The sequence below is a fragment of the Zerene cesonia genome, chromosome 15 (assembly GCF_012273895.1).
Source record: "Zerene cesonia ecotype Mississippi chromosome 15, Zerene_cesonia_1.1, whole genome shotgun sequence".
NCBI classification, from domain to species: Eukaryota; Metazoa; Arthropoda; class Insecta; order Lepidoptera; family Pieridae; genus Zerene; species Zerene cesonia.
This window is the reverse complement of record NC_052116.1, coordinates 2,544,774-2,567,692: the sequence shown is the minus strand read 5'-3', so window position 1 is coordinate 2,567,692 and position 22,919 is coordinate 2,544,774. Positions and strand designations below refer to the sequence as shown.

The 22,919-nt window shown below is 32.7% G+C and overlaps 4 protein-coding genes across 5 annotated transcripts in view; 3 read left to right on the top strand and 1 right to left on the bottom strand.

The window, feature by feature from the left end:
- The first annotated feature begins 720 nt into the window (after positions 1-720).
- On the top strand, positions 721-10,261 carry LOC119832589 (TBC1 domain family member 16). Its single transcript, XM_038356265.1, has 7 exons — positions 721-1,755; positions 5,009-5,205; positions 5,580-6,081; positions 6,282-6,426; positions 6,798-6,904; positions 7,192-7,373; positions 7,691-10,261. The coding sequence occupies exons 1-7, from the start codon at positions 893-895 to the stop codon at positions 7,882-7,884; spliced, it is 2,190 nt and encodes a 729-aa protein (XP_038212193.1). The 5' UTR covers positions 721-892; the 3' UTR covers positions 7,885-10,261.
- A 978-nt stretch (positions 10,262-11,239) lies between these two features.
- On the top strand, positions 11,240-12,387 carry LOC119832625 (zinc-type alcohol dehydrogenase-like protein SERP1785). The gene has a single exon (XM_038356313.1). It carries the CDS (start codon positions 11,289-11,291, stop codon positions 12,363-12,365), a length of 1,077 nt encoding a protein of 358 aa, XP_038212241.1. The 5' UTR covers positions 11,240-11,288; the 3' UTR covers positions 12,366-12,387.
- On the bottom strand, positions 12,376-14,649 carry LOC119832627 (nudC domain-containing protein 3). Its single transcript, XM_038356315.1, has 5 exons — positions 14,389-14,649; positions 13,879-14,279; positions 13,490-13,675; positions 12,681-12,796; positions 12,376-12,596 (listed from the first exon to the last, which is right to left on the bottom strand). The coding sequence occupies exons 1-5, from the start codon at positions 14,505-14,507 to the stop codon at positions 12,438-12,440; spliced, it is 981 nt and encodes a 326-aa protein (XP_038212243.1). The 5' UTR covers positions 14,508-14,649; the 3' UTR covers positions 12,376-12,437.
- A 305-nt stretch (positions 14,650-14,954) lies between these two features.
- LOC119832281 overlaps positions 14,955-22,919 on the top strand; it is a 34,855-nt gene continuing 26,890 nt past the window's right edge. The window contains exon 1 of one of the 2 annotated variants that reach the window (XM_038355941.1): positions 14,955-15,326. In XM_038355941.1, the coding sequence (XP_038211869.1) occupies positions 15,201-15,326 (126 nt within the window). In that variant the 5' untranslated portion in view covers positions 14,955-15,200. The remainder of the gene's footprint in view (positions 15,327-22,919) is intronic. The other variant, XM_038355940.1, reaches the window with a different exon arrangement.

Below are 22,919 nucleotides of genomic sequence, written 5' to 3'. Positions count from 1 at the left end.
GAATGTACATACATCCAATTTCATGAGATGAGGGGAGATTATTTATGTTTGGATTTATTATCTGAGTACCTACCACTAATATACTACCACTTAATTTGAACTCTACCAAACACAAGTATATATGTACTTGAAATAATTTATTTATTATAATTGATATCTATAAATTATAATAAATAAATTCTGCTAGACATTATATTATTCGCTGTTTTGTATTGTGGTTTATTGATTGGTTTTCGTTAAGCAATAGTTGCGTGAAATGATACAAAAATAGATATTTACTCAGTCCGAAAACTTTTTGTGAAATTGTAAAAAGTTAACGGCTAACCTAACCTAACACCAACATGGTCGTCGCCAATAATTATATTCCCACTTTAGTTTCATACAATCAGTCTGATTCCATGCTATATACACTGGCAAAATAACAATATGAGTGTATCTATATAATCTATGAAACTTATAATAATTACAAATTTCTCAAGTTATGCCCGTACACTACCAAAAATTAAATGTCCTTGAATCTCACTCCTTTTCCGTTGTTCAATTAAGTACCCATTTCTCCCTATGAGTACTTGGATGACTTGAATATTACTTGTCCTTTAGAATATTAAAAAAATACGAAATTCTTCAAATCTACATTCGGTTATAATTTAACAATAGAAACATCGATCGCATATATTCATTTTTAGTAAATAATAGGTACTCAGTGCTATGACGTTAACGCGAATGATAGTCAGCGGTAGCGGGCCGAGAAACGCGATCAATACAACGTTATCAACATAACTACGTGGGTGTTTACATGCGCGTAGTACACACCGAGCACTGATGAAATCGTCGCGTGTGATAACACTAATCCGCAATTCGTTCTGAATATAACTGTGAAATGTGAACCACAATGCCGCTACCCGAGCTCATCAAGCGAGCCTCGAGTTATTTCCTTGGCTTGGAGTTCGACGACAACGAGGAATTACCCGAATATGTGGACAACGAAATATTGTTTTGCAAGAACAATGTGTGCGTACATCCACCGACCATTGCGAGACACGAGTTGGACATAGTGCACCATCCGGGCTACTTAACAGTCACTACAAAAATATTCACTGATCAACATAACAATGCCAAGCGACCCACGTTATTCCTTAATTGGATCCCAAATTCAACGCTGCGCAAATGTCCGTCAGCTGTTGAAACAAGTCCTAGCGAGGAAATCTATATCAACAGAGCGTCGCATCCCAAAGATATTCCTGATCAAAAACCTAGAAATGGGAAGGTCAGGAAGTATAACGATAACGCATTTTCCGATTCTTCTGAAACGACAAGTCTCAATTCCAATTCAGACAAACAAAGCATAAGATCAAGTGATACGAGGTACACTCAAAATGACACGACCCAAGAAGAAATGACGTCTAGTTCGAAGCCGACGATTAAATCGGCAGATTCTATAAAGGATGACGTGTTCAGCTTGCAGAAAGATGAGTCGAAGGATCAGATATTTGAGTGCGACAAACACGTACGTTCTCATTCTATGACTTCTGTGAATATAACTATAGCCAATCCAAATATCGAGAACGTCGACTTGACCCCTGACTCGTTGTGTGGAGGCTTCGTTAGGTCACTGTCGATGAGTTCATGCGACGAGGGCAACCCTAATTGGATGAGTACTCCTGAGTTTCTTGCACTGAAACATAATCTCGTATTTCCTGATAGCGCTCAAAGTTCGCCGGCTCCGCAGCGGCGAGCGCCATTGAAATGTCGAAGGTAAGGTACTCGGTAATTGGTATTATCTTAATAGATTGTTACATAAGATTACGGTTCGTACTCATGTAATAATTAATAGCAGCTACCTATTTCATTAAATTGACTGACGATAAAAAAATAGTTAAGAATATTATATTGTTCTATAATATGTAAACTGTAATTTTAATTTATAGTATATAAATTAAAATTACAGTTTGCGTTCTTCTCATATTTTTTTTCTATGTCGTAGTAAGTAGTCAAGTCCTTTTTGAAGGATCAATTTTCGTATCAATTATCGTCGTAATCTTTGTGTATATTATGTACATAAATAAATTCAAACAAAAAAAATATTGACACAACATTACATAAATATCTCGTAATAACTCACAATCTGAAATATATGTACGTAAGTATATTGTCGTTATTCTATTGTGCAGTGCGATTGGAATGGTAGGTAACAAGAGACCCTACAGATATTAATACTGACGTATAATATTGCATTTTATTATTAGCTTGCGGCTCGTATCTGTATTTAGCTAATCATCGTGGACTTGTTCCCCCTAGTAAAAGTATGGCTAATGTTATAAGAGATATATTTTATCAAATACTCTCAAAAAATCTATAATATGCAATAGGTTCTGGTACAAATCATTTAAAAATTTGTATGTGGTAGTCGAGCACGCTTCGGCACGAATTGGGCCAGCTCGCACCGGGAAAGTACCACACCCCCACAGAAGAGCCGGAGCCGGAGGCCCATACCCTTTTCGTAACGTTAAAGTCGGCAGTCCATTTGTAGAGGCGAAAGGTCTGCAATGGAACTTATGCCTCTCCAAATGTTCATGGGCGGTGGTAGCGCTTACCATCAGGCGTCCCACCAGCTCCATTGCCGATCGTGACTAAAAAAAAGAAAAAGACACCAGTGGTAGGGCTTGTATTTATTATTCTGTGGTATGGCGGTCATTTGGAACCGTTAGAAAAGTACGGTATGGTGATTTCATGTCGATTAGCCTTTTTCATAAAATTACAATGATTGACTTAACAAAAATGTATGGTGCAAATGGATAAATTGCTTTTTTTAAACTATGTTAGCTACATACATATTTGCGTCGGTGTGATGGGCTATAAGTCACACCAGAGCAATATTGTTATGGTATCATCATATTCTTATTTTACGCGTATCGGGAACAATATTTATTCAAGCAGATAAAACAATTGTATCTAGCTCAAAAGTTGCAAATAATTCAAAGTTAGCAGACATCCCATTGTAAAGGTAGAGACTAATGTTCTATAAGATGTGAAGCTTTTTTGTATTCATAATAAAATTTTTCGTTATATGAAAAACGTGTCAGCTTTCTGAAAGAAATAAAGTGAATATTTTACAAGAATAATATAGAAATAGAGTAGAGAGTACACAGCTGCCAGCAAACCTAAAATTGAATTAGAAAAAGCTGGTTCCTCCCATGTGGTCTACTAGATTTTTTGTGGTTTATTAGATTTTTGTAAAAAAAGTTATTTAATTGCAACTGCTCGCTTCGCATCCATACGTGTGCCTTTTTTAAGTAATGTTTATTTTAATAGTTATTATTCTAATCCAGGCAAAGGCAAGACCAATAAAATTATGATAATTATTATTATAGTAAAATTACCTTATTATATATATATAGCAAAATTATTCATTCCGCCCTTCTGGCGTAATAAACGGTGTATATTATTAACACTATCCACACATATGTAGAATTTTTAATGTGGGAGACGTGCACGCATCGGCACGAATTGGGCCATCTCGCATCGGGGAAGTACACACCACAGAAAACCGGCGTGAAATAGTAGTATGCTACTGTGTTTCGTACGGTGGGTGGGGATCCCATCCAGACTTCTACTTACTAACCTTCTTTTTCCCTTACCCTATAAACGTATTCGCAGAGGCACAAATTCTGTGAATGTTCATGGACGGTGCTGGTTGCTTGCCATTAAGCGTACCACCAACTCAGTTGCCCCCTATGACAAAAAATACATGACATAACAATATGATAAAACCATAATCAACGGGAGTAATATGTTACTTTGAGCAACAGTTAGTTGTAGGATATTTTTTTATTATAATGTAATAAGAAGCTAAATGCGAAATGTCGCATAATAATAATAAAACATAAATATTTGAGGCACATTTACCCGGGCAATGTTCCAGCAAGGAATGTTATGATTGCGTTATTGAAATCGCAGGCTTGATGATACGTGTAATACGATGTACCTATTATAGCTTTAAAGAAACAAATAAACATGCCAAAAACATATTAAAACGGCGTAATTACGTATAGGTATGTATCAGAGACTGATATGTTAGCTTTAAAAGTTTTCCTTCCAAATTGTTCAAACTTGAATTTCATTTTAAAAGGTTCTAAAATCGAAATCTTACAGGTCGTTCCTCATGAAACCTTTTGTTGAAGTGGGTTTTTTAATCTGAGTTAAAATTTTTCTGTTGTATTATATTATTGTGTGTAAATTGTATCTTGCTCCATTAAGTTGAAAATAATTCAAAGTAACATCCCTAAGATATAATTAAGTTTACAGTACAGTACTTACAGTTTAAGATTACAATAACAATGAATAGGATTATGAAGATTTTTCATTAGAATTAATAAAACATATATGATATTATTACGTTATAATCACAAGTGATGTAAAGTATATACATACATTAATTTATATATAAGTATAATTATAAATAATACCACAAATGTTAAACTGCATTACGAACGTTATCTGTATACTATTCTCTGGGCTATTAATATTCACTATGCATAATAATTTACCTACATTTTAAGTTCATAGTTCATAATATGAATAAATAATGAGGAAGATACATTTCAACTTCAAATTCTCCAAAGTCGGTCTGCCGTGGTACTTCCCTTCTCTGTAATGTTAAATGCAGTTTAGTAGATTTTTCTTTCAAACTGTTTTGTTGTGTAAGATTAACGGATCCTAATAATAACTTTATCCATGGATGTTTAGGTTTTGTTAATATCAAAACCTAAAGATCCATGGATAAAGTTTTGGGAATTAATGACTCGATTCAATGAAATAGGTACTGAAGAACAGAATAATAAGTACAAGTAACTGAAGTCTTGAGAATTTGTATCGTAAGTAGAGAATGGTGCCATCTGCATAAATATTATTACATAATCGATTTTTATATACGGGTCGCGAGGTCGGTACTTCCATGATGAATATAAGGAAACGCATTTATAGCTGCTTATTATTTAATTACTTCTAGGTTTTCAGTGGATTTGAGCCAAATGCGCTCTCTTCGGCTATTCTTTAACGATGATAACTGCACTTGTGGACAATTGGTAGTAGCTTCAAGGGAGTCTCAGTATAAAATACTACATTTTCATCATGGAGGGTTGGATCATTTGGCACAAGTATTACATAGGTGGCATTCTCTTCTGCATAATATTAAACTTACTCCAGGTATTGCTCTGTTAAAATTTTCTGCCTTGTTTTTTATTTAAACAATGACATGATTTGAGTGAAATAGGGCAAGGATCGTGGGTCTTAAGAAGTAGAAAACAATATAAAATACAACTTATATAGTGTTTACTATCGCGGTGGAGTTTCAAAATACATGTTATCAATATGGACAACTATGTATACATAACTATGTATTTCTTATCGTTTTGTGAATAAGTACTGGAAAGTGGAACAGTCCAACGATTCTTACCTTGAACTCTTGACACAGCCTAGTTTGATTCTCATGAAGACAATTGCTCAAATATTTTATCGATTCCGAGTTTACTTTTATTGTATTTATGTTCATAATAAACGTGATATTTTTTTTATTGTAGGTTCTGAAGAACCTAACTTACCATATCGTCACTTCATGGTATGTCGCCCAGAAGTACAAAAATCTGAGCAGCATCCAGAGGAAGGAAAAGTTCCTAAAATTACACCTGAATTATTTTACGGCAAGATAATGAACAGCAAGGGTGTTATTGAAGACGATTTATTCTTAAGAAAATGCGTCTTTTTCGGTGGACTTGACAAAGAGCTGAGGCGCGAAGTCTGGCCTTTTCTTTTACATTGTTACCCATACAATTCTACATATGACGAAAGAGAGATTATCCTGCAACTACGGACAAGGGAGTACGATGAAATAACCAAAAGGCGATTGGAAAAGATGACACCAGAACAACACGCGAGGTTCTGGAAAAGTGTGCAAAGTGTCATCGAGAAGGACGTCGTGAGGACTGATAGGGGAAATCCATTTTTCGCTGGTGAAAATAACTATAACATTGAAATAATGAAGAATATATTGTTGAACTATGCTATTTATAATCCTGTTTTAGGGTGAGTTGTATATAACATATCCATGTCATATTTGCCATTTATAGTAATCTTTTCGACATAAGATATTCAAAAGTTATTTTGATCCTGAAATACGATACAGGTTTAGAATTCGCATATCTTCTCATGTCCTATCTCAGATCAGACTCTTTTCTATAGTCATTACTCATTCGGTCTTAAAAGGAACTTCTTATTAATTTCAGGTACACCCAAGGAATGAGTGATCTCTTAGCACCAGTTTTGTGTGAAATAAAGTGTGAAGCAGAAGCGTTCTGGTGTTTCGTGGGTCTGATGCAGCGGGCAATATTCGTTTGCACGCCAACTGATAACGATATGGATAATAACCTGGTAATTGTAATAATAAGATTCAATAGGGACGTAATTATATTTGGAGTTGATTACGTTGGACTTGTTTAAAGATTTTAATTGGGGAATGGATCCAAAGTTCCTATTTTTAAAGTCGATTTAACAAATTATTCTTATCCATATTTTACAAAACACTAGATTGCGATTAATTTAAAATTGTAAATAGGTTGTTTCTAAAAAAAAAAGACAAACTAGAAACAACGTATTCTTAAAATAAGTATATTAGTAATGTAACAGTTCTGAATGTATTTAGCTATTTAACGATTCTCCACAATGCTATCGCTATCTTGTCACAGTGGGTAGAGAAAGTTTGACAACCAAGTGATACATATACCAAGACATGTAAATTTCAGAGCTACCTGCGAGAGCTGATAAGGATCATGTTGCCACACTTTTACAAGCACTTAGAGAAACATATTGACGCTATGGAATTACTGTTCTGTCATCGATGGATACTATTGTAAGTGGGTAGTTAATTCCTCTTTCACAAAACGCGCCGTTTAAAATCAAAATACATTTTGTTTATTGACCTCATGGTAATCACTATATAGTATAAAGCAAAGTCCCTTTCCACATCTGTCCCTATGTATGTATATATGCTTAGATCTTTAAAACTAACCAAAGTATTTTGATTAATCTACTCAGAATTTAGAAAAAGCTAGCTATGTGTATAAAAGAGTCGGGGATTTAGCTAGAGTGGAATATATGCGACGTTTTATATTCAAGTGTGCGAATTTATTGTTACAGGTGTTTCAAACGTGAGTTTACCGAAGCAGTAGCACTGCGAATGTGGGAGGCTTGCTGGGCGAACTATCAGACCGATTACTTCCACTTGTTCCTGTGCCTTGCTATCATTGCTGTATACGCTGATGACGTCATCGCACAGGACCTCAACACCGATGAAATGTTGCTACATTTTAGTTCTCTGGGTGAGTCAAATTTCATTAAATTTTTTAAGGTCGACCAGAAACACGAGTATGCTATAAGGGAGACCAAGATAATTGCTCCAGTGCGCAATATTTTATACTTTATGAATTGCTTAACACTATGAAATGAACACATCAAATACCAATTAATCTTTAAATTAAATTAAAGGTCGTCAACAATTACACCAAAAATTTACAAACTTTTGTAAAATTTTACAAGTTCCGCTAGAAAATTCCAAAATCTGATACTTCGAAACCCTAAAAATTTTAGTAGAAAACCTATTTTAAATACGTTAATAAAATAAATATTTCTTCTACAGCAATGTACATGGACGGTCGTCTTATCCTCCGCAAGGCTCGCGGGCTGCTGTACCAGTTTCGTCAGTTAGTGCGAATCCCCTGCACATTAGTTGGTATGTGTCAGAGGTGTGGCCCCGGTATTTGGGACTCCACACACCGACCCAGTGTGGAATGTACCGGCGCTCACGATTTCTGTGAATACGCTGTACAGTAAATACTTTTTACACGGTCTATTCACAATGGATTTATCGGATTATATGTGCTGTTTGGTTAGTCTATTCTGTACAAAAGTTGTAAACAAATTGTATTGTGCAAGAATAATGTGTGATTTATTTAGACTTTACGTTGTTATAGTTGTTATTTTGTGCCGAGTTTGCTGTTTGCTGTTTCACGTTTGCTGTATAAGTATACGAAGCTTTCTAAACTGCAATTCTTTAGGTTACCTAGGTCCTAGATAAAACCGGTTAAAATTTTATCGTCGTTGGATTACCTAAAATATAGTATTACGATAATTTTTAGAAAATCATTAATTAATGAAATCATTAAGAAATTAATGGATTCCATACACTTCATTTATTATTGATGCATAGATAGGAGGATAATGAAACGGCTAGTTTCTTAATTTTATCAAGAACATTCAGATTGAACAAATGAAAAATCGTTAAATCAGGAGAAACGAATTTTAGACACATCAGCAATTATCGGAATGTTAAAATAAACAAAATAGTTTTATTAATAAATTAATAAATGATCGATACATATTAAATCGTTACGATAGAATGTAATTTTTATGAATTTTAAGTATGCTATTGAACAAATTTTTAAAGTATTACCAAAGAATTCGTGACCTGTAGAATGTAAGAAAGTGAAAATTTAAAAAAACGTTAATTTAACAAATTTTTGATGCACTCAGAGTACAAAGCAATATCAGTAGAGCTTCGCCGTAATTTTTACTCGAGTTGAACACAACTAATGGTCCGAATGATCGTTACATTTTATAGATAATTTAAAAGCGCGGTAGGCATCTACTTTAATATCATTGACAAAATATGAAGAAAGTTTTAAGAGAGATATCGTTAACAAGAGGTACATGGTGTTATGTGTCACAAAAAAATAATATGTACGTTGTCATGTTATAATAAATTACGATATTTTAGGAATATGCATTTAGATAGAAACTGCCAAAATCCGATCTAACTTTAAAAATTTAACATTGTTACGAATTTTACTGAATTCACTTATCGTCTTATTGATGCTAATTAAGATAAACAACCTATGATAACAGCAGTATCTTGTTTTAAGCCAAATTGTTCATTGCAAAGCAAAGTGTACCTATTGTAAAAGTGATCAAATATATTTTAACAACAATTCTTTAAAAACTGTTTACAATATCGGTGTCACAGACGATATGATAATACTATCGTTTATTATATTACATTTATGCACGCACTCAATCGCAAAACTTTGATTAGCTCAAAGTTTCTAATTGTTATATATAATACATTGCCGTTAAAAGTCAATTTTTACTGACGGAATTAGTTTTGACCATAATATAATAGTATGGCTCGTCAATGCATTTTATATGGAAGTAACTAGTATTTTGGTAAATTTTTGAAATAATATAAACTATATTTAATGAGAGGTACATACTAGATATGTGCTATTGGTAGACCATATCATACACTGCAATCATGTGTTCTAGTCATAATCCATGTATTAAAATTGGAATAGGTATAATAACGATAAATTATGTTTATCACATACAATATAGCGTAATTGTTTCCGGTAAATATGTGAATTTGGGTACGGAATATGGGAAAAACGCTAATTGTGATAATAATAATTATCTAATCTTGAGGATTTTGCGGGCTGAGATTTAAAGGAGAACGAACTTAATTTTAACCGCAAACAAATGAGAATGATTCTTTTCACCACTGGTAACATTTACATTATATTGTGTGAGATTTATTATTTATGCGCGGTACCGGTACCTGTAAATAATGTTGAGAGCTATTAGGTATCAAAATGGTATTAGATTATAAATCATTGACCTACAAAATAAACGGATGACCATATCCTTATTGTAATTGATAATTGATGTTTATACTGCATCATTTAAAAGATACTGTTTGTCGAAATGATTTGATAATTAGATTAAAGTTAATATGTATCGTTTAATGAAGTCTTGCAACAAAAATAGTATTAAACTGTAATAGATGTTGAATAACGGGATAAATATTATAGTAATATTACGTTTATATATTATTTAAATATTGCGGTTGCTGAGATTCTTTTAATTTTATATGCTTTTTATCTCTTCTAATGTTTAGCATTTTTATTCAATCACATGCATAATACAGATATAATTTACGTTATGATGTAGGTATTAAAATTTTATTTAGGCGTTTTGTGTGCATCCGTAAGTGATAATTTGCAGTGTGAATCAAATGCGTACTTTTTCTGTGATAAATGATCTGCTTTGATTATGGTTCTATTCTAAGTATATACCAATGATAATGATAATGATATTGATGTAACTAATTCTGTGAAAAGGCAAAAATCATATCCATATAATAAATGTATTGGTCATGTTAATAAGTCTTTTATTTTTTTCTTTTAGGATTGCTGTTACTCTATAAAACTTATTGGTGTCTAAGTATTATAAATATAAAATTTGTTATGGCTGCTTTATGTCAGTTATCATAGTAATAACTAGCTGCGCCCCGCGGTTTCACCCGCGTAAGTCCGTATCCCGTAGGAATATCAAATTAATCATATCTTGTGGTAGAGTAAACCGATTTCGATGAAACAAAAACTAAGATATACCTCAAGTTACGTTTAATTTTTGTATATTAACATAAACATTGTCTGCATTTAATTCGTGGATTTTACGTGATGTGCGCACAAACAAACAGACAAAAATTTCAAAAATGATGGAAATGGGTTCTGTTAGTTTTCTTTTCACACTCTATTTTTTTTTCAATTTTTTCAATGTACACAATGACTTTTCTACAGATTTATTATATGTATAGATTCTGGTACATGATGGTACAGAATATAACATTTCTGTATAAAATATATTTAATATTGTAGTTTTTATACAATATTGGTACTTGCCTACAGACATTGAGACAGACAGACATAGAGCTGCTGCTGTCATTAATATTTTTGAATTTCGTTCGGGAATTTCATATTATTGCACCTCTTCACAATCGACAGTGTTGCTCCAACAAACATCAATTGCCCCCAATAACCTAAAGAGCCTATTAATGGTCAATCATTCAATTTCAATAAAAAAAAAAATTAAATCAAATCATTTTTTTATCGAACACAACACACAATCAAACGCGATCAGATTAAAATAATAGGCCAATTTTTGAATATATGTTCTGTGCTTTATTTATTCGTGAAAATACGACAAGAATTTATCTGATTATTATTAATTAAAGTAAGCAAGCAAGCTCTCTCTCGGATTTTATTTCTATTTTTACGACACCATTTTTCTTTACATAAATTATCGGATACCGATAAGGCGCATGATAAAAAATATGTAAACTGTAGTTCAGTATAAAAAAGTGAATAGAACGACAAGAGGATTTAGATTTTAGGTTATTTTTGATGTTTCGATTTATTTGTATTTCATTAGTTTTGTCTTTCACCATGGCAGTAAATATACCAAAAACCATGAAAGTAGTTGGTCTCTATAAATATTTACCCATTACGGATATGAATAGTCTCATTGATATGGAAGTAAGTGTACCAGCTCCTAAAAATAGAGAAGTTCTAATTGAAGTAAAAGCAAGTGCAATAAATCCCATCGACACGAAAGTGAGAGCTCCTAAGCCAAATGTGGAAACTGAGTTGCGGATCTTAGGGTTTGATGGAGCTGGTATTATAGCGGAAAAAGGTGAAGAAGTAACCAGATTTAAATTGGGTGATCAAGTTTTTTTTACAGGCGATTTGAGGAAGAATGGAACAAATGCTCAATTTGTCGTTTTAAACGAATTGCATGTAGCATTAAAACCTAAAAACCTTTCATTTGAACAAGCTGCCGCTATGCCTCTTACTTCTGTGACTGCCTATGAATCTTTATTTGACCGTTTATTCCTTACAGACAAAGATAAAGGAAAGTCTATTTTGATTATTAATAGTGCTGGAGGTGTCGGATCAGTCGCTAGTCAATTGGCTAATAATTTAGGCTTAAACGTTATTGGCACGGCATCAAGACCAGAAACTGAAGAATTTTCTAAGAAACATGGTGTACATGTTGTTCTCAATCACAAAAATGACTTAGAACAACAATTGAAAGAAAATGGTTACATAAATGGTGTTGATTTTATACTTGTTAACTATGATCCTTATCCATACTGGAACACACTTATGAAAGTAATCAAACCTCAAGGTAGAATCTGCCTAGTTGTTGATAGTAGTGGATTAGTTGATATAAAACCATTAAAAGCCAAAAGTGTAACATTAGTTTCTGAAATGATGAACACCAGAATAGCATATAATACAGAAGATAAATATAGACACACAGAAATATTGGAGAAAGTGTCAAAGATGTTAGAGAATGGACAATTAAAATGTACTTTATCCCGTGTTATATCACCTATTAATGCAGAAAATTTAAAAGAAGCACATAAACTAATTGAATCACAACAGGCCATTGGTAAAATAGTATTATCAGGGTTTTAATCATACACCATTCTGTATAACTGATATATTAAGTATAACAAAATTAAAACTAAAACATAATTTTAACAAAAATTAAATATTATTTGAAAGTACACTAGGATCAAATTCTTGTCCTATGAAAGGTGACCCTGGAGAGTTCCAGGCCTTCTTCAACATCTGTATATTACGTATTTCATCACTTGTTGGCAGACCTTTCATTTTCTGTTCTTGATTCCATTGTAATTCTCTGACCTACAATTAAATATATTTGAACTTATAATCAGTGATATCAATGGTACACTATGCAATTTCTTACCATCTTCTTGAATATGTTACCTTTTCAATGTGGTCTTCTGGTAATTCATTTAGTGGCCTTGAACAATCAATTTTATCTAAATTTATTGGTTCCTCACTCTCGAGCAGCCTGTCCCACCAACGTTCTTGAACTTTTTCTAAAAATAATAATAATAGTTTATTGACAAGTAAATTTCTGCTACCAATTTAAAAATAAAATTCCTGTGGTCCTTGCATCTTGAAAACTTAGAAATAAATACAATGTAAATTCTAAAGTAAACAATCTCCATCAAGTATGTTATAAAATTATATCATGAGTTGAAGGATTGCATTAAATTTTTTGGGTTTATTTTTAACATCCTTTTTTTATGTCATAGTCGGCAATAGAGCTGGTGGGTCGCCTGATGGTTATCGCTGCCGATGAACATTTCGAGAGGCGTAAGGTCAATAGCAGACCTTTCGCCTCAACAAATGGATTGCCGACTTTAATTGGGAAGGGATTAGGAAAGGATTTATGGGAGGAATAAAGGGAAGACTGGGAAGGAAAAGGATATGGGCCTCCAGCTCCCCCACTCACCATACGAATCACAATATTAAGCTATAATTTCATGCCGGTTTTCTGTGGGGGTGTGCTATTCCCCGGTGTGAGCTGGCCCAATTCGTGCCGAAGTGTGCTCGAATCCCACTATAAAACTATTGTATGATACAACAATTAAGAAATAAATGTGATTTAGCTTGACTAATACTTTTATGAAAGGGATGAAATACCCCTAGTTATACAACTAGGTGTGGGTTTATCTGTTGCTACTTTATTCTTGAAAAATGATTAATTTTAGACAATAAAATCTTACCTAAATGTAACAAAAGTCTTCCTTCACTGATACTCCAAAAACTATCTATAGCTTTAATTTTGTATGGGAATGCGTCTTTGATTATTATATCATTTGGTCGGCTCACAATTGTAAGATCACTTGAATTAATTGTCACTTTTAAATCTTTTGAAGACTTCACAGTTGATGGAAGGTTAACAATAACATCTAGAAAATTAAAAACCAATTTTATTAAAGAAGAATTCCGTGTGCTTACAGAATTAAAAGTTTACAAAACTATAAATATGATTACAACAATATGCAGGTTAGTTTTTATAATAGCATGTAAGTGAAGTGGCTCTTTAGTTTCTCTTTTAATTTTATTTATTAAACATTAAGTTTCATGTAAATACAACAAATTTAAATGTTACCTAAATCCATTATGGTTTGAGACCATGTGTATGTGTCTCTCACTGCTCCATTATAGGATTCACTATTCTGTGCAGGTATTACAGGTGGTTGATAATCTTCAGGAAATAAAGATTTTTCTTTATTCTCTGCACTCGCTGTGCTTCTCTGAGCTTGATCTTCAGAAGAACTTTGTGGTGCATCCACACTTTCATTTGTTTCATTCTCATCAACGATTTCTACTTCTCGTGCTACTGTTGAACACATGATTTCATTGTGCATGTCACTTTGTTCCAATTCCTCATTTGTATACCAAGTTTTTGGGTCACATTTCCGTAACACTTTTATGACTAGTTCTTCGGCAACGCCTGGAGGAAAACCCATGTTTTCATAGGGGCCTTTTGGAACATAATAAAAGTCAGTTCTGAAAGAAACAGATATTTTTTAAGATGAAAAGAACATAAAGTGCAAATGTTAAGTGAAACTATTAATAGGAATTTTAATCAGTAAGCATTGGTATACAGATATTATACCTTCTGGCAAGAAATCCAAATATAGAGGAGAGGAAACCGAGTATTGATTTTTCTTCTTCCAGGATTGAAGAAAGAACTTGATCGTATTTTCCATACGTGTGTTCCTGTGTGTCTGTCATATTTGAATTTTAAATTACGTTTTAGTATGGGATTTATTCTATTTGCTTTAAAAATGTTAACAATATATATTCACAAAGGTAAACACAAAATACACAAAAATTGCGGAATATTATTGGTTAGTGTCAAAGCTCGAAATATGTCATTAACTATCATATGTCATTGTCATTCAATTTCAACAAAACAGCCAAGTCTATAATTTATTAAAACCATGCTTATGTTAGTTAAAAAGTGTCAATAAATGGCTTTCATATGAAATATTTAAAAAAGTGAATAAAAAGTAAAATCTGCACTAATAATATCCCATTATTGCCATGTTTTTTAATGCTATTAAGTACTAAATAACTACTAATGGTAGATAATATTTTAAACTGTCATCACAAAACTGGTTTTTATGATTCACATTCTTGTCAATTGGTGGCGCTAGTATAATTTCGAAAGTTTACATCCGCAAGAGAGCGGCAAGGCAAGACAGAACGAAGTAGGCGAAGAAGTCTCGCGCGCGAACTCGGTACGCTGCAGGCGATGACCGCATTCATATGAGTTTTTATTATATTGTGAGAGTGCTGTCGTGTTCCCTGTTCCGTAAAAGTGTTCACAAAAATGCTGTATAGGTGAACAAACCAAAACTAGTGTTGTGATTGTGTTAACGTATTTCCATTTTTATCTTAATTTGTCTCAAACAAGGTTTAAAAATGCCTTGCTCAGCGGTAACTTTGTCTATAGCGACCATTACAGCTATCGTAGCTGCTGCGTTAATGGCAATAGCGTTTTCAACAGATAACTGGCTGTATATTGAAGTCAAGCGCAGTAACATACAGGTAAATAATTTGAAAGTAAGGGAAAAATACTAATATCATTAAAAATATTATTTTATTGCGTAACGAGGGTATCCACAAATCTACAAAACTTATAAAGTTTATTTAATAAGCTTATAAAAGTTGACATTTAATTAATAACTTTAATATGCTTCAAATAAATTTATTCCTCCAACTAGCTATAAAAATAATTCTTCGTCACAAAAAACAGGAAAATTTGTTATTTCAAAAATAATCTAAATATACATAATTATAAGATGCATCATGAGGCAATTTTCGAAAGAAACATTTTGCCCTTTCCTTAATGACATACTTTCGATCTTTCGTGATAGGTCAGTGGACATCATTATAACATGTTCGAGTCCTGGCCTGAGCACCGTTAGAACAGTCAACAGACACGTTATGCATAAATATGCACGTATTTAATAGCACGAACCACGAACAAATGTGTTGGTAACTGTACTTTACCGTCTCCTGTACCTATTTGTACCTAGAAATGAAAATTATTGATAGATAATTTGTTATAAGTATTGGGGTTGCCCCTAGATATGAAAGAGCGTACTTGAGAACTCAGATGAATGTAAAAGTACGGACAATGAGGATTTGATTGTGATATTATAGTTTACAGAAACATAGGTAACTTACATTAATCTTGGATGGTTAAATATGAATTATTTCGAATTTTCCTTACGTGCGACTTAAACGAAATAGTCATAGGAACGTATCCGATCCTTTGCCTACGTAAAAAACACATCCTTCTGTGTTTTATGGCAAGTCTGTAATATCACCGATGGAAAACAATGATTCAGTAGACTAGGGAAATATTTCCCCATCAATTATGTAAAGACAACCGAATATTAAATGGTACAGACAACAGATCAGTTGGAGAAGTATGTATCTCGGTTTGTTAGGAAAATAGTTAAGTAAAACAGTACAATTCATCTGTTCCATATCCATAGTATAGGGGAATTGCGAATTAATTCTTTTAACCTGAACACATAACCTAATCACTAAAACTTTATCCAATTCCAAAAATTCCTAAAAGCTTAGCGAAGTTCTAAGAAACCAAATTATTCTTAAGCCATTAAGGTTAAATTAGTTAAATAGAATAATTAATCACATCATTGAATGATGCTTCGTCACTAATCATAATAATTTACTAATGGGTAGAAAAATCATTGGTTCGTAATTATTTGTAATGGAAATATTAGCAAACCTTAGTAACAAAAACTGGTTAAAATGTAAGTGTATAATAGCTTTGTAAAATAAGTTATTGTGATGATTCTTTGCCGTCCATTGTGTATCGTATTATATCTAATACCTTTCGTCCGTGATTTTTTTATGTTTCGACGGATGCTCAGAGGAGCAGGTAGTCAGTTAATTGCTTAGCAGTTATCTTGCACCGCCATCCACTTGACTCGAAAATAACCGTGTTTTTAACATAACTATGAATAAGATTTATTCTTCGCTTTGGTTCTACATAAATGTATTTAAATATGGTATAAAATGTGACTTTCCGGGTAAAATATTATTTTCGGAATTAGATACATATAATGCACTGCCATTATTTTTTAGTATCTTATCAATATATTAAAAGAGAAATACTCTAAAGTTATAAACAAGCCATTTTATTATCAGTTAGAATCGGAGTAGCATTGACATGTACGTTGAAACATTGTGGGATGTTCCAACGACATTGGGTGTGGAAAGTCATGAGAGAAATTGATCGTGAAAGTGACGAAATGTCTGAGAAATTCTGTGAACACGCTCTGTCGACTTTGCGTATACCTACGGTTATACAATCGCAAATTTGTTAATGCAAATGCGGTTTCTACCGTGAAACTATGGAAACGATCTTACATTCGTCTTTGTTTAATCGTTGCTAATTTGCCTAGAATAAAAATAATTAAAGAGTTTGCAATATCCTAGTTCATTAACTTATTTAAGATCCGCATCGCTTTCTAGTTTTTAATATTCTCGTCAGCCAGCTTTCTTTAAAAAAGTATTGAAAATTGATTCAGGCAACATTATGGGAGAGAATAGTAGTAAAAAACAACAGGTTCGAAATTTAAACAGGAAATGCGTTTATTTTACCTGATAGCCGGATGTTTGATCCCTAAATATTGTATCTATCCACAAAGCTTCAAACAAATTGAAACGTGACACGAACATTAGATTCCTGAATAAATTCTTTATATTTTTTAAGGATGGTTTTTAATTATCATTTTATTTTGTTGTTTGAAGAAGATGATATATTTTAAAACAAATCTGTTTCGCTAACAAATCCACTCTAATAATCAAAAGAGGTAAAGTTAGTTAATTTGTACCTATACCTGGAAGAGACTTTTTCCCACGACACGGAATCCTAGTGTGAGCAAGGCTTCTATATGTCGCAATATTTTTTTTGGAAAATAAATTATAATTTATTGTTATTGGTAACTGTTTATTGTAAGTTTGTGTCGTTGTAAAGGATCTGTCAAATCGATTATAATTATAGCGATTTCGGCTAGTTGTCTTTAATTTGGAAATTAAGATGGGCGTTAAATTTAATTCTTTATTCCATAACATGGTAAAGTGCGTAACGCGAGACCCAAGAACCAAGAGGGACGATTCCCTCTTGAGAGTTGTGACTAACAAAAAATGTCTCGGTCAGGCAGGCCATAAGAGGCTGACGAATTGTTCGCAAAAACGAATTAATTATTAGTGAAACATTACATGTAGACCTAATGCTTCTGCTCTATAATATAAGAGAACAAGGTAATTCACTTATTAGATACCTAAATAAAAATCCCATGACCTATAAAATTATAATAACAATATTCTGATTAAGAATACAAATTACTTGAACAACAATGCTATTATTAATTTACACAAATATTGATGACGTCATCCGGTAATTCAATAAACATTATTAAATCAAAAATTAATTCCAATACGGTATATTTGACTTGTTAGTAGCATAGCTACCCCAGAAATTATCTAAAAGCGGTCAAAGTGCTACTTTCTATTCTTGAATGAATTTCATTAATTTTTTTTACATTTTAGTAATACCGATACTTTAATTTCTCCCAACTTTTATAGGTAATTCTGTTTAATTTGGTATAATCTTATCATATAGTAATTATTTTCCTCATTGTACTCTTCATCTGTAAATGTTTTCACCTGAAATAAAATGTTAATTACTTCATACGATTTTGAGCGTGAGAAAATATTAAAAAGATGGTCTGAAAGGTTTTTTAAAACGCTTTTAACGATTGCGTTCAAGATAAGGTTTTGTATCTAAAAAGCAAACGTTATCTGTGTAATGCGTATGTCCTGACCCATCATAGACTAAATAAACTGCATTTGTGGGTGCTTTAAGATAAACGTAGCCATTCCTATTCTTTCTACTGACAGCTCAAGTGGAGATTCGTGATATTCTACAGAGAGCGTCCGTAGCATGTCACTTACGTACTTAGTCGAACTTATTCACTTCTCTACTACAGACAGTAGACTGCCATCTAAAATCACTTCAAAATTGTATGGAAGCAAAAAATTGGCGCCTGTTTCCCTATGTTCTATTCTCGAATATGTCTTTTTAACATTGAAATTTAAATGAGTTGCACAGTGTAAGTAATAAAAGTGAGAGACACAGTTAAATTTTAGTTATCTGTGCCTGAACGTAAATCGCAAGTTTCAACGACCTTCTAATATTCTGGACCTGTTTCAAAAATTCTACCGTAACCCTTGGATATGTATCTGATCCCTGAGTGCTACTGGCGAAGCCTGGGCGGACCGCTAATGTAGATAGAATAAGCACGCTTTGCGGATGTTTTCATATTATATTGAGGGCATGACTGCATTAATCACTAACAACTATAACTTCTATAAAATTCAAAAGTGCAAAAGTACAAATTCTGAAAAAAAAAACTAGTTAAACAGAACCGGCGGCGCGTTAACTGCGCATGCGATGATCATGCGGATATTGTTCAAGCATCAGTGCTTCGTGTTACATATGTTGCCAGTGTATGCTGAAAACGTGTGTTTTTCCGCAAACGTGACTGCATATCGTTGTGATATAGCTAGCAACCAGTAAATCAGGCCATCCAGTAATCAGTGCCAACAAAAACGCATCGTAGCACGAAAGCTTGTATGGCTGCGACTTGCGTTCGGTTTATCATTGGAATACTAAACATTTGTTCCCATACGCACTTACGTATGTGTGTATGGAATGCACGGATACCCAGTCTATATGTGTGCATGATTACTTTGGGTTGGATAGATAAATCAAACGTTAATTATACATTTGAAATTTTTAAGTTGAAGCTGTTGTATAAAATACATATATTTTGTAGCTTTTTTATATAGGAAAATTCAGACAACGAATTGCATTCGAAATAAACAAGTTATTAATCAAGTAATCAGATCTGCGTGCTTAATGCTTGAATGATTCATTTGTACGATGTGCAAGGTGATGTGATGCGTACTTATCAACATACTAGCTATCCGCCCGCGGCTTCGCCTGCATATTGAAATATTCTCATGGGAATGAAATTTTTCGCTGCATTAAAGACAAGCCTCTCTCTGACTTTCTATCTCCAGACATAAAATTATACCATAATCGCTTCATTGCGACGTGAACATTTGTAATAAATATCAGTTAGTATGAAATAGCTGCTAACAATAAATAAATGTCATCTTATATTTCCAGGACCATTGCATGCAGGTACTGAATTTATCATTTATATTTTATATAAATTAGTAATTGAATAAAAAAAATGCAACTAAAAAAACAATTTATATTACTTACAGGTTTGTAGCTTTTCCCCTTTTTTTAGCATTATTTCGTATAATTTATCCTCTTACACACAAAGGCAAATGTAACATTCAAGCTTACAATACAATAAATCTAATAACAACCCGAATACAACCCATAAAACAAACAGTATTAATGGAAAGTGTTGCTAATCTCAACCGATCGTGGATCATTAATATGATCGCCTTTCACGATTGCTTAAGCATTTCAATTTTTCCGGCCTTTCACTATAATAGATGGTATTGGTTAATACTTGTGTAAACAATCGTTATTATATAATTTGTAACGTGTGTTTACTGCGTTGTTTGAATAGTTGGAGAGATGTCGTGTGTTGTAAGACAAATGACGATCGAATTGTTTAAATAATTACGAAGATGCTACGCTTTTACATCGGTTTTTCAATATTATTTGAATATAAATATAATTGTAATAAAGTTCATTTAAACTATATTCTATACACAAATATGAATTTAAAATGATTTTTAATTTGTAGGAGACATGGTACAATAATATGCTCGTAAGACTTTCAATCGTGATTACATTTTAAATATTACCTCAATTATAAATTGCGTTGTACTAAGTATAGACTTCGACTGCCGTTATTGCAATATCTGAAAGCACAGCACAATTTTATAAAGTAGTTAAAGATAAAATTTATTTTATGCCAACTAACTAAGAATAAAGTTAGCCAGTGCAGATTTCTGATGTGATTTTCTCAGTATTCTTTAGTTTTACGCCACTCTCGGTTTTCGACATAGTTATAAGTGTTATAATATGTTCACTCAATTACATGTTATTTAAATAATAATTGATATAATAAATTATAAACTAAGTAGATAGTTGTAAAAATTGTAAATATTTTGAGCACGACGATGTTGATGGATCAAATGCATTTTAGAAAGTTCAATATCCTTTGAAGAAGAAAGTCTATCACAGATAAGATAATACAAGACATCCTAATCACGACAGGGCAATTCTTTCCGTAGTTAAAATCTTTGAAATCTCTTTACTCCGAATAAAAATTTTCAAACATAATATAATGTTTGTAGTACCAAATAGCAAGAACGAGCAAATATAAATATTTGCGATTGTGGTTCAGTGGTTCAGACCTCTGACTTAAGTTTTGTCGAGGATTTAGATTTTATCTGTGCAAGAAAAAAAATAATATTTCAATTCATATTATTCACATTACGATTCACCTCGAAATGGTGCAGGAAAACATAGCGAGGGAACCGGCATCTTGAAGAATCAAAAGTTCGATGACATGTGACATCTGCCGACCCGCACACAATGCACCACGCCAGCCTTCATAAGAGGCCTGTGTCCCTGCAGTGGGAATAAATATGGACTGATGATGACGGTTACCAAATTATCTATTTAAATATATCACAAATATTTGTGCTATATACAATAAAGTATAATTTTGATAAAGAAATGCACTAAATCGCTTATTCCTAACATAATTTTCTTTAAGAATAATGTGATCGCGTGACACTTGTAAACACAGAGTGAAATCTATCACGGCACACAAGATTCAAATCTTCCGACTCTCTTTTACGGAATAACTGTGACATGAAAGTCGATTGATAACCTTTATTGAAAAGATACGATCGGGGAGGATGAACCTACTGATCTTGCCTTGAATGTTCAAGATAGTATAATTAACGTTAACTACAGAAGAGAAAATAAAATGTATGCATCTATTGCTTTGTAAAGATAAATAATACTTCATGCACTTTGTATTAATTTTGTAATTTATACAAATACTCGTAAATAGCCCTTTTAACAGGGTTAAACGCGAATGGTTTTAACTATTAATACACTGTGTCTAGAGACTTGTCGGTGTCTTGTCATAAGAAAAACAACCTAAAACTTATTGCCACGGCATCTCCTGTAACTCTTAAATCATACAATATCATTATACTTCAACGGGTTTATGATACTGTCGGTTAAACAAAGTAACAAAAAAAAAATTGGACTGTATCCTTAAAATAATAATTACGAGTCGATATAATAGCGTGCTATATTATTTGCACTTGATATTTTTACTCCTTTTTTTCATTTGGTTTTATTTCGATACTTTCTATATCGCAATAACCAACGAGTTATATATATTATGTATAATATAATACGAACGCAATAATATAAGATCGAGTTACGGCAGATGCTATCTGATCGCGACAGGTGTTTTTGTCGCGTTCCACGAACATCGTCTATTTTACAAAATAAAATACATCATATATTTGTTATGGAGGTGCAGCTTTTGTAAATTTATATTTCGAAAGAAGATCATGTTTCTGGTAAACTTATATTTATTTTTAGGTTTTCCATTTTATATAATTATTCTACTTGTCATAGTAGTGTTGATCTATAAATAGTTGAGAGCAAAGGTTGGCGTAAACTTTAACTGAATTTAATAAAAGTGCATAATATCATTTACGGACGCAAAGAATCTGTTGACATTGAAAACAGAATCAGAAATATAAGCTTTTAATTTATTATTCCTAAATTTCATTTTGTATATTCCATAAAAAGATAGAAAATTTCAATAAGGGTGGTGGTGGTGAATACCAGTCGTCTTGCAACAAGAAGACGATTGGTATACAGACTTATACTACGACAAAAAACGTATTTAATATGTTTCTGTAGTGGAACTGTACTCTTGGGATTGATGCTTTGTTATTATTGTACATCGATGAAATAAGTTTATAATTTCTACCAAAACTATAAAAAAATTAAAACAGCAACAATCCAAATATTGAAATAATCGATTGAAGCATTAACGAACTGCGCAGGTACTA

Coding starts and splice junctions, on each gene's coding strand:
- LOC119832589 (XM_038356265.1), top strand. CDS start 893: ATGCCGCTACCCGAGCTCATCAAGCGAGCCTCGAGTTATTTCCTTGGC. Junction 5,206..5,579: donor TAATATTAAACTTACTCCAG/GTATTGCTCTGT, acceptor TTTTTATTGTAG/GTTCTGAAGAACCTAACTTA. Junction 6,905..7,191: donor TGTCATCGATGGATACTATT/GTAAGTGGGTAG, acceptor TTATTGTTACAG/GTGTTTCAAACGTGAGTTTA.
- LOC119832625 (XM_038356313.1), top strand. CDS start 11,289: ATGTTTCGATTTATTTGTATTTCATTAGTTTTGTCTTTCACCATGGCA.
- LOC119832627 (XM_038356315.1), bottom strand. CDS start 14,507: ATGACAGACACACAGGAACACACGTATGGAAAATACGATCAAGTTCTT. Junction 14,280..14,388: donor TTTGGATTTCTTGCCAGAAG/GTATAATATCTG, acceptor TGTTTCTTTCAG/AACTGACTTTTATTATGTTC. Junction 12,797..13,489: donor AAGACTTTTGTTACATTTAG/GTAAGATTTTAT, acceptor TATTATTTTTAG/AAAAAGTTCAAGAACGTTGG.